At 29.9% G+C, this 16,956-nt stretch overlaps 2 protein-coding genes and 1 pseudogene across 2 annotated transcripts; all 3 read right to left on the bottom strand.

The window, feature by feature from the left end:
* Nucleotides 1-1,909: 1,909 nt before the first annotated feature.
* Nucleotides 1,910-8,088, bottom strand: LOC114408688 (polyadenylate-binding protein RBP47C-like). Its single transcript, XM_028371819.1, has 6 exons — nt 7,386-8,088; nt 5,859-6,324; nt 5,257-5,312; nt 5,032-5,162; nt 4,846-4,942; nt 1,910-2,505 (listed from the first exon to the last, which is right to left on the bottom strand). The coding sequence occupies exons 1-6, from the start codon at nt 7,698-7,700 to the stop codon at nt 2,341-2,343; spliced, it is 1,230 nt and encodes a 409-aa protein (XP_028227620.1). The 5' UTR covers nt 7,701-8,088; the 3' UTR covers nt 1,910-2,340.
* A 2,632-nt stretch (nt 8,089-10,720) lies between these two features.
* Nucleotides 10,721-11,562, bottom strand: LOC114408061 (annotated as a pseudogene).
* A 2,439-nt stretch (nt 11,563-14,001) lies between these two features.
* LOC114408306 lies at nt 14,002-16,394 on the bottom strand. The gene is made up of 6 exons (XM_028371337.1): nt 16,383-16,394; nt 16,016-16,254; nt 15,487-15,745; nt 14,742-14,921; nt 14,498-14,653; nt 14,002-14,352 (listed from the first exon to the last, which is right to left on the bottom strand). Exons 1-6 carry the CDS (start codon nt 16,392-16,394, stop codon nt 14,188-14,190), a joined length of 1,011 nt encoding a protein of 336 aa, XP_028227138.1. The 3' UTR covers nt 14,002-14,187.
* Nucleotides 16,395-16,956: the final 562 nt, after the last annotated feature.

A 16,956-nucleotide genomic window follows, 5' to 3' on the forward strand; every position in this document is an offset into this window, starting at 1 on the left:
GATGCTATATAATTGAATATTAATAATCTTTTATGTTTTAAATAAGTATAAACTTAAAAAATATAAATTTTAATTTTAATTAAAATATATCCCTTTTTTATTTTAAAGCGCAATTTTCATAATTTAAGGGGAAAAAATTGGAACAAAGATCGAAAAAACTTATAGCTTGTGCGGCTTGAATATTTTATAGCACAAAGACAACTTGTCATTTATTCAGGCAAAAAAAAAAATTAAAAAACGAGATAATTTTAATATGTAGTATGTACTAGTGATGAAGTGGTTCATGATGGATGCATTAATTTCAAACATCAATGTACATTTCAAAATGGGGTGGATTACGGTGGAAAAATACACAGAAAAAATATAGAGAGAATGATTGATGTGCTGATAAAAGAAAGGAAAAATAAAAAAGAAAACAAATGAAAATGAGATAAAAATAAATAAATTATGTTAAGTATTTTCTAGTTTAAAATAGTTGGTTGCACCTTGATATATCTCTTTAAGGCATACATAGGAAACAAATCACCTGACACTAATATTCTCACTAATATTCTCGGTATGAGTCTTTTTCTTTGACCATTTTAAAATACTCCAATCCATTTTTTCTTTGACTTCCATTTTGAGTCTTCTTCATCTTCTCCGAGATATTGTATCATTTTTTCATCTTCAAAAGAAAATAGAGTTAATGTGCTTTCTTCTTCTGCTTAGTGTTTGTGGCATTTTTTCCCTTTAAATATGATATCATGTTACTTTTTCTTATATTAAGATTTAACTTTGCTTTTATTTCCTTTTATAGACTTTATTTCAAATTTCATCTAATAAGATAATTTTTTAAAATTTGAACCTATGCAAGTTTCTATATTTGTTTGGTTTGCAACAACAATAAATAAAAGTCAATAACATACAGGCTGAAAATTACATTTTTTTAATCATTTTATTTTAATGATCAATTGTAAGTTGCAATTTTAATGACTACTTCACATAGTAATCTGAGAGCTATATTGTTATAGTAAAGAAAATTATTTTCCAACTTCAAATGTTGCTTATTAGTTTACTTTTTTTATAGTTTAATTTAAGCTGTTAATCATTTTTAGTTAATGTTGTTTTATAGTTACACACAAGAATATAGGAAACGTGATCTTAAGTTATTGAGAATTTGAATATTCAAAAACTATATTCTGATGGCGTCATCTTAAGTTATACTAAGGTCTTAAATTATTGAGAATTTGAATATTCAAAAACTATATTCTGATGGCGTCATCTTAAGTTATACTAAGGTTTAGTGAGTTACAAATTTTAGAAAATTAATATTGTTTTATAGTTACAATCTTTTTTTTTGCATGAATCTCCTTATTATTAGTTAATTTTAAGTTATTGAGAAATTGAATGCATTTTATTTATTTATTTTCCCACAATTGCTCAAGAAAAAAATTATTTAACCAGAGTAAAAATCAAATTAGATTATCATGAAATATTAGTGACACTCTTTCTCTAAGATTTCTTTTTATTAACTGAAATTTATTAAAAATAACTCATTTAATAGGTCTCATTTCTCAATTTTGATACAATACGTACAATATACATAAGAAAATGAACACAAAATTGAAACTTGAAATCATGAATTTCATCAAAATTAATCAGATTTCAATTTCATGCCTATAAGAAGGGGGGAAAAAACCTTTGAAACCCATGCAATTAATGTATCAACCACACACATGAAATGAAATGAGGCAAGGACCCTTAATGGTCTGTTTGGCAAAGAAGAGATAAATAGGACGAATGAAAATAAAATGAAAGAGTGAAAATAGATAAAAATAAAATAAAATAAAAATGAAGAGTGTTTGACTGAAAAATAAAAATAGAAAAGAAATGAGAAAGAGAGAGAGAAATAGAGAAATGGATACAAATATGTCAGAAATAAAGTAAAGAAATATATGTGGGATTCACTAACTTTTTAATTCTCTCCTTCCTAATTCTATATACCAAATACATTTAATTAGTTCCATCTTCTTCTGTTTCTCCTCCCTCTCCTCCAACCAAACAAGCCGTAAAAATGAAGGTTACAATGTGAAGCGCCAAAAACAATTAAAATGCAAGCAAGAGGGCAAACTTAAGCATATTTAAATTATTCCAACAAACAAGTTTAAATTCTGATTACTCCTAGGAGTCTAAACGAATGATTAATTGAATTCCTACAGTGCTACCTCAGGTTATCAAAATTCAACTCCACTCCACAATTAGGAGGGATTCTTCAGAATTCAACAGACCAAGCAAGTTACAAGTTAATTTGCTAGTTCAAGCACGATCTGTTGTTTTGACTTGTGAGTGCTACTCCTGCACTCAGCTTACTTGCTGTTGGTATCCTCCATAAATAGGGTAAGCCCCATAAGCAGCAGCAGCATATATGCTTGGGTCATAAGGTGGTGGCAAAGCATATCCATAACCATCATAAACAGGCCCTCCATAATACGCCCCACTCCAAGCATTGCCAAAATCTGCTCTAAACTGCTACCCAAACATATAACCAGATAAAATAATTGCAATTTATAATGTCAGACATCACGAAAACGAATCCGAAGCTCTATCAGTTACTACAAAGTTTGTATTTTAATTTTGAGAGGAATCAAGCAATGAAAAGCAGAAGCTTTATCCAATGCTTGTGGAAACTAAGATACTTTCGAGTCTGTGTGTATCCGTATTTTTTATTTTTTGAGTAAGATGTTAATTTATTTATGTATACATAAAGTATTAAAAATAACTCTAATATATTAAGTTGTTTTCTTAACCATGTAAACAAAAATTTGTTTATTTATCGAGAGAAAAGTAACTAACATTTATGATACTAGAGAAGTGGTTTGAGTTGGAGTAGAAGAGTCCTAAAAAAAACTGTATAAACCAAATGGGTATATCACTATATCGTTTATATTTTAGTGATAGATTATAGATAACGCTTCTCTATTGGGAAATATCTATGGTCACTATATCTATTTATTACAAATATGTCAACAAATTATACCCTTAAAAGTATTTTAATAAAGGATAAACTTTACAATCATATTATTGTTATCAAGTTTTCAATCCAAACGATAACATATGAGAGTTCTAACATTAAATAATAGTCGTTTTTTTATACATCAGAAAGCATAAAAACAAGAACAGCAAAACTAGAATCTAATATTGGTTAATATATAGAGGAATTTTAAGAAAAATTCACGTGTCAACATTTGTTAATAACAATGAACTTTATTTGAGTTTTACCTTTTATCTATTATAACTTGATAATATTTTTGTTTCTAAGAAACAAGTGAATATATTCACACGTAGGATTTGTTGATATATTTCCCTTTCCCTATATATAGTGATTATCAAGCAATTGATTTTAACAGCAAAGCATTCTCTTTATACTAATTAAAATAGTGTTTGGAAAATATTAAATTATATAAAATAGTTTTTTTCTATTAAAGCTCTCTTAAGACAAAAAAAAAGTCAAATATTTTTCTCAAAGACTTAAATGTGAAATTAGTCTATGTAAATTTGCACTTTTTTAGTTTTGGTCTTGTAAGGTTTTTTTTTTCATTTTTATTTCATTTAAGTTTGCACTTTTTAATTTTGATTTCTATAAATTTTTTATTTATTTTTAATCATTGTAAGTTTATGCTTTTGCAATTTTAATCCATTTAAGATTTCAATTTTTTTTAATCCCTCCAGGTTCATAAGTTAGCGGATCAAAATTAAAAAAAAAATAGAAACTTTTTTTTATCTGAAAGATTTATAGACATATATAAGAAAGTTTACACCAACTTATATATCTTACGCAACCAACTACTTAGCTACACTTTCTCAATGGAAAAAAATACAAACTTATAAAAAAAAAAAAAAACTTACAAGAATCAAAATTTAGAAAACACAAACTTACAAAAATGAAAAATAAATAAAAAATTTACAAGAACAAAACTAATATAAAAAAACACGAACATACATGACTAAATTCATATTTAAGACTTTCTCTAAATAAGTTAGTCAAGTTCCACACTGATGGCAGGACATGACACTACCAGGCAAGCAAGCCATTAGTCATTTATAGTGTGTTTAAAAAGAAAGATGAAAATAATATTAAAAATAAATTTTATATTTTTTTAGTGGGAGTTATTATGCTTTACTAATTTAAAAAATGTCTCTTCTATCCTCGTACTTTAAATCAAATATGCCATTAATATGACACTTGTTTATGTAGTTAATACTCTTTTCTCTCTAAGAAAGTTATAAAAAAAACGTATGTTGATCCAAAAAGTATAACCAAATTTTAATATCTTTGTTTCTTTTTATCTGTTTTTTTAGATTTTTAAATGCAATGAACTTTCTTGATCCTAATAAAATGGTTATGAGGTTTTAAATTTTATTCTTTCCATTTCTACTTCACAATAAAATGCATACGTATAAGTTAATTAAAAATTAAGTAAAAAAATAAGGATATAATAGACAAAAGAATAATTAATGTTATATTAAACTTTAAAAATGATAAAAAAAATATAAACAAAAATCCAGTAATTAAAAAGAAATACAGTAACTAAGTTGATCCTATTTAATTAAACAATCTTTAAAATACTTGATATAATGTTTTAATGAAGGAAAATTTTGGAAAAAATATTTTTTTCTATTTTTAAATGATATTAATAAAATTAAATGACCTTAATTAACTTTTTTATAATCAAACAATCTTTAAAATACTTTTTTTTTAATTGTAGTATTAGTTTTATTTTTGCTTGTATTAAGAGTGGAGGGAGTACACCTGATAAAATGGCAAGGAGAGTGTTTGTCTCTGCATGTTTGGGAGAACGAGATTACCTGCTTATTTGCTGGACTGCGGCCCCATGAAAGACGAACCATTTGCTTGCCAATCGTTGTCCCATTTAGCTTCTGCAATGCCTCTTCAGCATTATTTCTGAAAAGGTTGATGTAGTGGGCACATTCCTAATTAAAAACCATGTTATCTGTGAATATGCAAAGATTTGACTGGGCCAGGACTCCTACCTGTTTGCAAATTGTACAAAACCACATCCTTTTCCAACAGGTATTTTGACAGAGACTATCTCACCATACTGGGAGAATGGTTGCTTAAGATCTTCAGCTGTAACATTAGGGTCAAGTCCTCCAACAAATATCTATAATTGAATCAATCCACAGAAAAATAGTGACAAACCAATTTTGTTTTTGGCTGAAAAAAGAACCTATTAATAAAAAAGCTGAAAAGCTTACAGTTGTGTTTGTAGAATCAGCTTCAGATTGGCTGGATGTGCCATTTGACTGACTTCCTATCGAAATAAAGAGACGAAATCAATACCCAACTAGTACAGATGCTTCAGACTTTTGTAGCAGCAAGCACAGGACAAACAAATGTAAAAGTTAAATTTGAGAGACACAGGCCTTGTTTGTTTAATGTTTTTTAAAAAACAGTGTTCTGTTTTCTAAAATTAGGTTAGTACATTTCAAAGTGTTTGTTTCCTGTTCACATTTAAAAGTTTATCTCCCGAACATTTTAGTATAGCACTAAAGAGAACAGAAGAAGAGAATGAGAAAACATTACTCAACTGTTTCTGTATTTTGGAAACAATTTTTAAAACATAATAGATTTTGGATGAGTAATTGATTGTTGAATAATGTAGAATTGTTTTAGAAAACAGTTCTTAAAACAAAAAAGTGAGAACTGAGAAGGGAAAATATCTATATTAAGAGATTTCAGAAATATTTTCTTTGAATTGAATGTGTAATATTAATATCCTTTTGTTGTCTTCCTTTTAAAGAACATAATTTAAGATATCAGAAATTCAGAAGCAAGCAAGTTCCGTGATTTGGCGTACCTTGTTGATAGCCAGACGTTTTCCTAGGAGTTGCAGCACCAATACGCATAGGTCTGCTAGAACAGTAAACACCATTCATTTCAGTCATAGCCTGAGACCTCTCATTATCGTCTCCAAACCTGACGAAACCATAACCCTTTGAACGGCCAGTATTGGCATCAAAAACAACTTTTGCAGCTTTAACAGATGGGTATCTATTAGTAAAAGTTTCATGCAACATGCTATCTGTAACATCTGCAGCTAAATCTCCTACAAAAATAGAAAGATCAGGAACATTATCTGAACGCTTGTCTCCTGTGCTAAATGTTGCCCAGTTCAGGCGGAACGGTTGCTCGGTGTTAGGCATCAATATCCCAGCATAATTCTGCAAAACTTTATCAGCTGTGCCATGTGAATAGAATTCCACAAATCCATAACCCTCTGATAGACCAGTCTGCTTATTGCGAATAACCTTAATGGAGGAAATCTGCAAAATTGTACAATAGTAAACAATATGAAAAACTCAGGGAACCATTTTCCATCATAACAGGCAAAATCTCTGAATAATCAGATTATCTTTTCATCAAACTACACTAGCAGAGGAAGAACAATGAAATCACCTTTTTTAGTTAAAACTAGCTACCTGCAACAACTGTACCTAAAACCATAATCGCTTAAGGCCGGCCAAGAAACAAAGACGAAGTCCGTCAACTTGTCTTAAATCCTAAAGTATTCATACATCAAATGTTACAAAATCAAAATTTGATCATACCAAAGAGTTCAGATTTGTGCACACGGACACTTCTCATCCCTCAGAGTTCCAATCTATTCTAGTTTAATTAAATTGATCGAATCAAATGGCGCACCACCTAAATTGATGCATAGCTTGAAATGTAAGAAAAGAAAATTAGAGTAGAGCTAATTGAATAGGCAAGATGCAGAAGACAAGACTGAAAAGGGATTTATCTATCTTTGCCATTTCGGCATAACGTCAGATTAATTAATGAGACTTAATTCTCTTGCATTTTTTTAATAATTAAATGCAACACACTCATGTCTGAGTTTATAATCTCATGCAAACTAGTTAAACTGTTCACTAGTAACCAACCGATACTTCTTTTCTAACACAACATTTTTTCCTTATCCTTATGTATAAGGTTTCAAACACAATTTTAAGTAAACACATTGGTCTTCTTCTTGTACTGTACCGTAGTGTTAGTGTGTATTTAACGCACTCAAAGAAGATCATCTTTTAATTACAGAATTACCAAAGGAAAAAAGAAAGAAAAAAAAACGTTATCCCTTTCTTCTTACATTGCTGAGGTTGACACAAAACCAAAACGAACTATGTAAAACCTCAAACACCATATTATAACACCGAAACGCCAATCCATGTCATACAAATAAAGTAACCGAACGGAACAGTTTTAATTTACGTTAAAACAAAACAACTACAGAGAGTAATCAGTAAAAAAAAAAAGAAAAAGAAAAACTAGCAATATTAAGTGTGCGCTAACGAGTTCTGCGTGAAGAGAATGAGAAAAGGACCTCGCCGGTGGAAGCAAAACAGCGGTGGAGATAATTTTCGTCCATCCAGTGATGCAAATCGCCGACCCAAACGGTCTTGTTCTCGGCGCTGGATCCCAGGTGGTGCGCTTGCGGCACCTGCTGCTGGTACTGGTGGTAGGCCATGTAGGGCTGCGGCGGCGCGTAATGCTGAGGCGGCATCATGTGGTGCTGCATTACCATCGCCGCCGCCGGGTATTGCATCGGCATCCACTGCGGCGGCACGGCCACTGGCTGAGGCGGCGGCGTCCGCTGCTCCGTCGCTTTCGAGTCAGAGCCGTTCGATGTTGGTTGCATCTTCTTTCGCAATTACCGTTACGCAAGCGCCTCTAGAGCTCTCTCGTTATTATTTCCTTTTCTAATACCGAAAATACGAAAAAATAAAAAATAAAAAACAGAAAGAGGCAAGGCAAGGCAAGGCAAGTTCGTTGATTACGCTTGTAAGTGAGAGAGAGAGAAGGGTTGAATCTGGATTTTGAGAGAGGTCAGGGTTGTGTAAGGGTCTAAGAAGATGATGATGGATTCATGGGTTGGCTTCGTGAACGCGGTTACCTTTCCACCGTTGGATCAAGGGGTGGAATTCGATCTCAACCGTTGATCTATTACCGAGGGATATGCATAACACTAGTATAGTAGTAGCATGCTTGGCTCTCTCTCTCTCTCTTGCTCACACTCTTCACTGGATTTTTTTATCTCTTTCTTTTTTATACTTTATTCGGTCGTGTGTTTGTGTAAGCTACTGAGTGCTGACACTTGGAAGTTTAAGTTTAAACTGGCGTACTTAATTTTTACGGTGGTACAGTGAATGGCAGCATGGTAGATTGCCTTGGAATTAGATGATTTAGATCTATGCTGCCTGCCTATGATGCTATCTGCCTCAGCGTACTAAGAAATTCTTTATCATTCTGCACAATTTTGTTGCTATATGATTATATTATTTGCAGAAAAAAAAATGCCAATTTCTCTTCACAATTTTTTTTATTACTTTCTATTTTATTGAATTGAAAAGTATCATATATTTTTATTAAGACATATTCTTTAGAAAATATTAAAATTTAATAAAGCATACTATAAAATACTATAACACTACTGATCGATCTATTTAGAAATCAAAAAATTATGGAGATAATAAGTTTATAAATGCGTGTGTGTTCGGATTAATCCAAACCAAATCAATTGATGTTTAACGTTGATTGATTTGAATATAAATTTATATTTTTTAAATTTGAATCAAATTAATATATATATATATATATATATATATATATATATATATTATTTTTTTAATATTTAACTTATTTACTATTGTGTCTTTTGAATTTTTTTATTACGTTTCATTTTGGTTTGTCTTTAGAATTAAGATTGGGGTTAGACCAATTGGTTTATTTCTTTTTTTATTATTATATATAAATGAAGTTTTACGATTTAATGGATCGATCATATTTATTTTTATAATTTATGTTATCATTTAGTTGGTATAAATCAATTACATTTAAATGATGCTTATGTTATTTTATCATAATATTATATGTCAAATTTGAGATAAATCCATGTTATTTTTTATTTTTCCAAAAAATGATTTTTTTGTTAGATATCTTGTGGTTATCTGAACCAAACTAACATGTATCATTGGATAGGTTTGATTTAGATTAGAAAAAAAAATTCAAATTCAAACAAAAAAATCATTAATTCAAATCAATTGATTCAAATTTTATTTTCAATCAAATTCAAATCAAATCAACTCGTAAGCACTCTTATTTTTATATTTCATACTTTTCCTCAGGCTTATCACACATTCATTTCATTTTTATATAAAAAAAATTAAACACATTTTTTTATCATAGGAAATATATTATTTTTTTATAAATTATTTTTAAAATAAAGCTTAAATATATAATCCTTAATATACTCATCTTTTTCACTTTTGTTCTTGTAATATGTAAAAAAAATTGCTTTTGTTCCCGATATTTTTTTAAAAAAAGCACTAACTCATAATGACATATTATAGAGATTAAAATGGAAAATAAATATATTATAAAGACTAAAATAAAATAGTGAGGACCTAAATAAAATAAAAAAATATTATAAAGACCATTTTAAAAAAAATACGAGAACCAAAACCAAAAAATGTGATATATTAGAGTAATAAAAAATATATTTAAATTTAACAATAATCATCAAAAGTAAAAAAAAAATAATTTTTATGTATGATAAGTGTAAAATTTTTATATTGTTAACTAATAAAAATATGATTCGTATAACTTTTAAAATAATTATTAAAAAAAACTTAACAAACATGACCATTTCTAATTAAATGATAATATAATATTTCTTTATACTGTTAATGGATGCATTATTTAGTCTCAACAAATAATTGTCATTTTAATATTTATTTTTACTTACATATTTATTTTTAAAAATTATTGCAAAATTAATTTTTATTTCATTATGTTTTTATATTATTTGCCTAATATTTTAATTGTTTTCAAATTATAGTATTATTTTATTTTAAAACTTATATTTTCTTGTTTTTTTTATTTTGAAATTATGGTGTCATATTTTTTTAAGAGTTTTAAAACGTTATAATACTAGAATAGTTCACTTTTTAGCAATATCAAGGTCTAACTCAATTGATTAAACTAAACATTATTTCAAACTCTTGTTACCTTTGTTTAATTCCTATATATAAATAAAAATTATATAGATTATTTACTCTTTTGTTTATCTTCAACTTTTATTTATTTGTCATAAATGGAGACATTTGCTCTTGTGTAAATTAAAAAGTTTCTTAGTACAATTTGTCTTCTTTTTTTTTTGAGGATGGGTGGTGTTATGAAAAGGTGAGATGTTCATTAAATGGACGTGCACAACGTATTCCTTCACGATGAGTTGCAAGAAGTGTTCATGAAATTGCGTCTCAGTTTCCATGTTTTCTAATTAACCATGTATGGTTTACAAGTTGAGTAAGCCATTATACAGATTAAAACAACCTCCCTATTATTTTTTGTTCACATTGCATCATTCAAATTTAAAGGGATTTCTGTTTCAACTTAGTATTTCCTATCATTCCTAGAAATATCAAGACGCACTGGACCGGGTATACTTTATTCCTGGGAAATGTGGGTAACTAGTTTTTTTTTTCGAAAAAAAAAATACTTTTTGTCCTGTGTGCCACACAAAAATAAATGATATTTATTAAAGAATAAGATTAATTGTTATTTTATAATATTAATTAATATATACACCAAATCACCATCATCATTGTTATTTTATAATAAAAAATATTTACACGCCAACAGGATTGAAGGAAGGGGGGAAATGATGAGATGCAGCTAGCTAGCTATAGAGGTACGTACGATTTTACAGTTACAGATGCACATATTTATGGCTACAGGCTAAGAATGTAACTATGAGAACGTTTCTATATATGCATGGGATAGCTATACACACACACAATTAATCCCTCAACTAGAAACATAAATTAACAACCTTATTATTATTATTTTTTTTGAAAGGCAACCTTATTATTTTGTACACTTAAAATATTCTACCTTTCTCTTATACGCTTATCACTGCTGGAAATTAATTTTCAAAGCAGCCTGGCTTCTTACCCTTTTCCCACTCTCCAAAAGTGACGAGTATATAGCTAGAAAGGTGTTAGGAATTAGTTATATGATCGAGTAACATTTTTTAAGTAAAAAATGCATATTACTGGTTATTGAGTATGGACATATGAGAATAATATAGGTTTATGGCTTTGAAATTGAAACTATGTTGGGGTGTGGGGAGGAATGGCCGGCACCGGGACTGTGCCCTGGATCCGTTGGTTCGAAATCGTTTGTAACCATGTCATATTGTGGATTCCTGGTTTCAGGTGCTGTCGAAGCTTCGAATTCTAAGGTGTGACGATGCCACGTGGCAGTATATTCTGCCACTTTAGCTATTTCTTCGATAATGTTTTTGTGGGTTGTGACTCTTGCTCCTTTATGTCCAATTTCAGTGGCCTTCCCTGAGCTGAAAAGGTTCCATGAAAAATCATTAAGGAAAGAAAAATAGCAGTGACCATGAACCCAAGCTTCGAATTGGCCATTATGTTTAGAGAGTGCGAGGCCTTGGAGCTGAAACTATTTTAATGTTTGGATTGGGAGAACTGAGATTATGAAATATTGGTGCTTGAGAAATGTGGTATGTTAAGGTGAGTATTTATAGGCCACGAGGGAAGGGTGGGGGCTCAACTCAAATATCTAATTTTAGTTGGAATGTGGGGAAATATTAATGGTGAATGTAAACTTGTTCATGATTATGCTCCACCAAGATTCTCTTTTGAGTACCTATGTGAGAGTATCTTTTAGCCTAGTGTTCCTTTGAATTTTACTACTATACTGTGTTTTGCATGTTGCATGCAACTATTTTTTCGGCGTGCTCTTGAATGTTTCTTGGTAGAGTTGGGAATCGATTTATTCAGATACAAATGCTGGTAGTATTTTTTAAAAAATATATTTTTGGTGTTATTAAGTTACATAAAAAGGGGAGGCCACTAAAAACACCACTTATCTAAATAGATTATATATTTTTAGCTAAATAAAAAAGGGAGGAAGGGAAATCAAGAAAGAGATATTAAAAGGAATCTTATGAAAAATAATATATTTAAAGATTTAGTTTTTAATTGAATTGAATAATTCATGTAATCAATTTTATTTAGTGGGGAAATTTTTTGTTGTTGTTTTTGTTTTATTCAATGAAATTTTTATGTTTATTTAATTAAATTTAAAAGATTGATTTTTTAATAAAATTAATATAGAATTTATCCAAAAATAAAAATATTTAAAAAAGTGTGTGCCAATAATATCATTATTATTTTTCAAAATCAACAATGGTGCCAAACAAATACTAGTACTACTATACCCACTATGCCTATCCTGATTGGACGTTTCTGGTTGGAAAGCCCAACTGACTTTTAATTTCTACGTGCTTGGGGGGCCTAGGCCTGGCTAGATTCCAAACTCTCATGAAGTTAATGGAAGTATCTGTGCCAGTGCCACTATTACATGACAGAAAGCTCTTACTGAATTTTTTTCTAACTTCTCTTAAATATTTGATAATAGGTAAAAATTTATGAAAAATATAATTAGTGTCTCCTTAAAGAATTAAAAAAATAATTTTTATTAGAATGTATAAAATTATAGTATTTATTATTTTTTTATGTTCTCTTATAATTCTTAAGATAAATATTTTCTCGTTAAATTTTTTAATCAATGTTCTATAAAAACTGGTTAATAAAACCTAAAATTTATAAATTTAAAACAATTTAAAAATATTTAATAATTATTTTTAAATGATTTTATTTTCTAAAAAAGTGTTGAATACTTTATATATTTATAAATGTAAACCATTTTAAATATCAATAATTATAACTGGTTAACAAGATTAATATCAATAATTCGGTTCTTCCTCATAATCTCTTCTTCCACTTAATTATCCCATCACTAGCGATTAGAGAACATATGAAAAAATAATTAATCACAAAACAACTGCATTAATCAAACAACTTTAAAGGAAAATTAACTTTCCCATCTTCCGGTTGTTTGACATAATTTATTTTGCATAGAAAAAAAAAAAAAATATATATATATATATATATATATCAATTTGTTAAATGAAATTATTTGTTAAATGTTAAATTAATAATAATCAAATTTATTTAAAGAGTAATTTGATGAAGAAAAGAAAAATAGCCAAGTCATAAACAAAAGTTAATTATATGAGTCCAGTCATTATTCTTAATCAAGTTAAGTTCAAGATTTAAAAATGCATCTTATTCTTACAAACCAACCTTAGATTTAAAATACTTAACTCACTTTAGCTAATTTTCACTCGTAAATATTTTAGAAAAAATGGAAAAGACAACCGCACTAACATGTTGAGGAGAGTCTGACACACGCCACATCCCCACCCCGTCCTCGGGCATCGTGTTTGGATATGTTATTAAAAGTGAAGGGGATCTTGACCGAATTAAACTACGCACTAAAACTGGAAAACACTAACTAGTAAAAGAAGGGTCACTTAGATCCACATGGACCCTTTTGTTGCCACCGTTCAAAACAATTTCCCAAGAATGAAAAACGTTAGTCAAATGAATCTCATGAGTTTTAGTCCTCAACTTGCATCTGCATTAGGGAAGATTTTGAGAGGTTCTTGAAAATTTGTGTTGGCTCCTCAGGCCGGGGAAGTTGGTGACCAGCGACCACTAAATAGCGAAAGAGCATTATTAATTTATCTCAGTCATGTCATAGTTTATTCCATGTTTAAAGAAAAACTATTAAAAGTTGTTGTGTATGTAGTAGGGATCATATTCTATAATAAATATCGATATGTGCCGAGTTGCCTGTGGGCAATGTGAAAATGCACTTATCTCTTTTAATTAATTATGTCCACGATTTTGCTAACCATGCATCGTTATTCTCAGAATAAAAACTAAAGAATTATAATTAGAATTTTTATTGAAAATATAATATTTAAATATATTCTTACGACAGTTTTGATGCTTATATTTTACTTTCTAAAGTGCAAGTATACTTATTCTAAACTTATCTTTAAATTTTAAAGCGAGTGCTAGATCTTCAATATTTGGCCATTCAAAATCAAACCATATTTATCTGGTAATTCAAATCCTTGCAATAATCTTATGCCTACTGCGCCTAGTAAGAAAATCGTTCATATATATGGTACAAGCTACTATATAGGTCTAATCTGGTGACAAAATGTGCTAGACTACTACAAATGATTAGTCTTTGAAGAGAAACCTTTGGTATGGCGTCCCTGTGAGCGCTTCCTGGACCTCATTCCAGTTTTCAATCTGCTTCGATAATGCGGCAGTATGTATCTTTACTTGACGGCTCTCTAGATCTCTGTATGGCACCCTAAGAAATTCTTGAACATCCTTTAGTTTCTGCAAGATAATTAAAACATTCAAATATGCATAGAAAAGTCATCAGCAACGACACATACACAAACACTCCCTCATCAGTCGTCCGCAAAATTGGTTAATATTTCATGCAAATAATATAATAACAAAAAAAAATAATCTGTCTTACAGTGCGATTGTTGACAAGATCCTCGTAATAGAGAACAATGTGGCGAGTGTTCTTAAAGTATGCAATGGCTTTTGCAGCTGTCTCCTTCGTTTGATTTAGCTCTGGTATCAATAATGTGATGTTGAGTCGTGGTCTATACTTGGCAAGAATGTTAGCCTGCACAAGAAGAACTATATTATCATCAGTTTTGCAATCAACACAAATTATATGAAGGAAGGAAGAAAATTAAAGGGTAGAGATAGACCTCCACTGCAGAGTGCACGTGAGACTTATGAGTTCCATTCAGTGGCTTGGCATCTTTGTCATAGGAATTCGCTAGCACTGAAATCATTCTACGGAGCAAGTTTCTTCTGAATAGGAATATCACAGAAACTCGTCTTCGTTCAAAGTATTCTACAATTTCCTCATGATGCTCCACCAAACCCTGTATTGAGACAAGTGAAGTGATGAGTGCTGGTTCTTTTTATTTGGATGAATCTATTTCAGGGTTAGTTTTAAGTGTAGCAAGGATGAGGTGCCAACATAGTTGAAATGTCTATCCTTATTGGTCTTGCCTAATTTCACCTTCTTTTGCCTAAAAAGAAAAAGTGATGAGTGTTGGTGTTGGAAAATCAAAGGGGTTGATGATCTTTCCTCAACTTATATATTGTCTAACTTGTTCATTCTTATCTAATGGTGAGACTTCACTTTCACTCTTAAATTCCAACAATAAGAAATTAAGAAATTGAAAAAAATGTTTACACAATAGATATGCTCTAATAACATATGGTTAACTTTATAACAAAGCATAGATATACTTCTTTAATGTTATGGATATTGTTAATCTGAATTAAAGTTTCATTCCAATAATCTACAATTCTACAAAATAAATGTTTGCATTACATATAAACATAGGTTACCATGGTAAAATTACAATTTTAATTAAAAATAACACTAAAGTACCTAAAGAAATACATTTAAGTTTTGTCCTTTAGTAAATTGGTGTCTACCTGATTAAGCATCCACTTGAAGCCAACAGCTGCAGTGCACTCATTCTTGGAAGCACTAGAAAACCAATCAAGATTATACACTCTATCCATTGTCTCTAAAATCGAAGAAACGTTGGCCCTTCTTTTCCCAACTGAAAATATTTCTCCATTAGAGCTTACATTAATATGACTGTTCAAAAATGTCTCAAACCAACCGCTCCCAGATCTTTGCATTGACACAATGCAGAAAAACAGAACAGGATTGCAAGCACACTCTTCTCTGCACAATGCACAATCGTCAATCACTCTATATACATTACCAAACCAACCCATATAACTAGAAATATTAAAATTAAAGACCGAACATATATATATATATATATATATATATATATGTATATTTAAAAAAATAGTCATTAAAATAAAGTAACCCCAGAATTACTAAAGAAAAAACAATTTTCCGTCACTAAATTTACTAATTCATTGATTTTAGTATTAATTGAACAATTGGACACAAATCGATTCTCCTCAGCATATACGTATATGTTACCTACTATAGATTTTGGGTTCTGGATAATGCAAGTAAGACAGTTCCCATTCTTCCACACCAGAATGATTAAAACATGGCTGCTTGAAGACAGTGATGTCAAACAACTTGGCACTTGTGTGTACCCCTTTTTGTTCTAAACAAATTGTGCAAATGTATATTCCACAAAGCACGACCACAACTAAAACCACCAACCTCAATGTTAATGGGAATTTCTTGAAAGATTTTATATCCGGAGATTCCTGTAAAAAGAAAAGTTACCAAATGTCATTCTCCAAGGAAGAAAATTTAGTTACGAGGGTGTAATGTAAACCATGCACGGGTAAACTTTGACAAAAAACAATGCCAAAAAGATATAAACAGAACTTACTTTGGTTTCCATCTAAGATCTCCGTAAAGAAAATAGAAAAGAACCAAAGCAAAGAAGAGGATATTGAATGGCATTCGGTTTCATATATTTTGTTTGAAAGCTTGAGAGATGCATGGCGAGAGAAGGGGTCAGAGGGTTTAGCTGACTAATTTCGATTGAAAAAATCAGATTAGCCTCCTAAGCAACTGCGCATCAAATTGTATTTGTGAAGTTAGTAAAAAATGAAAGTAACGTAAGGGTAAAAGAAATATACACGGTAAATAAAATGCACACGTTTTTGGTTGGTTGAAGAAATAATATTTATTCCTCAACATGACGTGAGTTAAGCTAGAATATTTTAGCATTTTATTTTACCAAAATATTTGTCATAAATATAAATACGGTAGATGACACCTAATCCGACTCATATACTAATTAGCACATCAATAGATGGTTAATGTCATGTTAACACATTATTAGTGTCATGATAATATATGTGTCGGGTTATCGCATCAGCATTTGAGTGTCATGATTCACGTGTTAATTTTTGTTAATAAATTGACGGCGACTTAATCATGAATCAAAATTATTAAAT

The sequence above is a fragment of the Glycine soja genome, chromosome 4, assembly GCF_004193775.1.
Source record: "Glycine soja cultivar W05 chromosome 4, ASM419377v2, whole genome shotgun sequence".
In the NCBI taxonomy this organism is placed as follows: Eukaryota; Viridiplantae; Streptophyta; class Magnoliopsida; order Fabales; family Fabaceae; genus Glycine; species Glycine soja.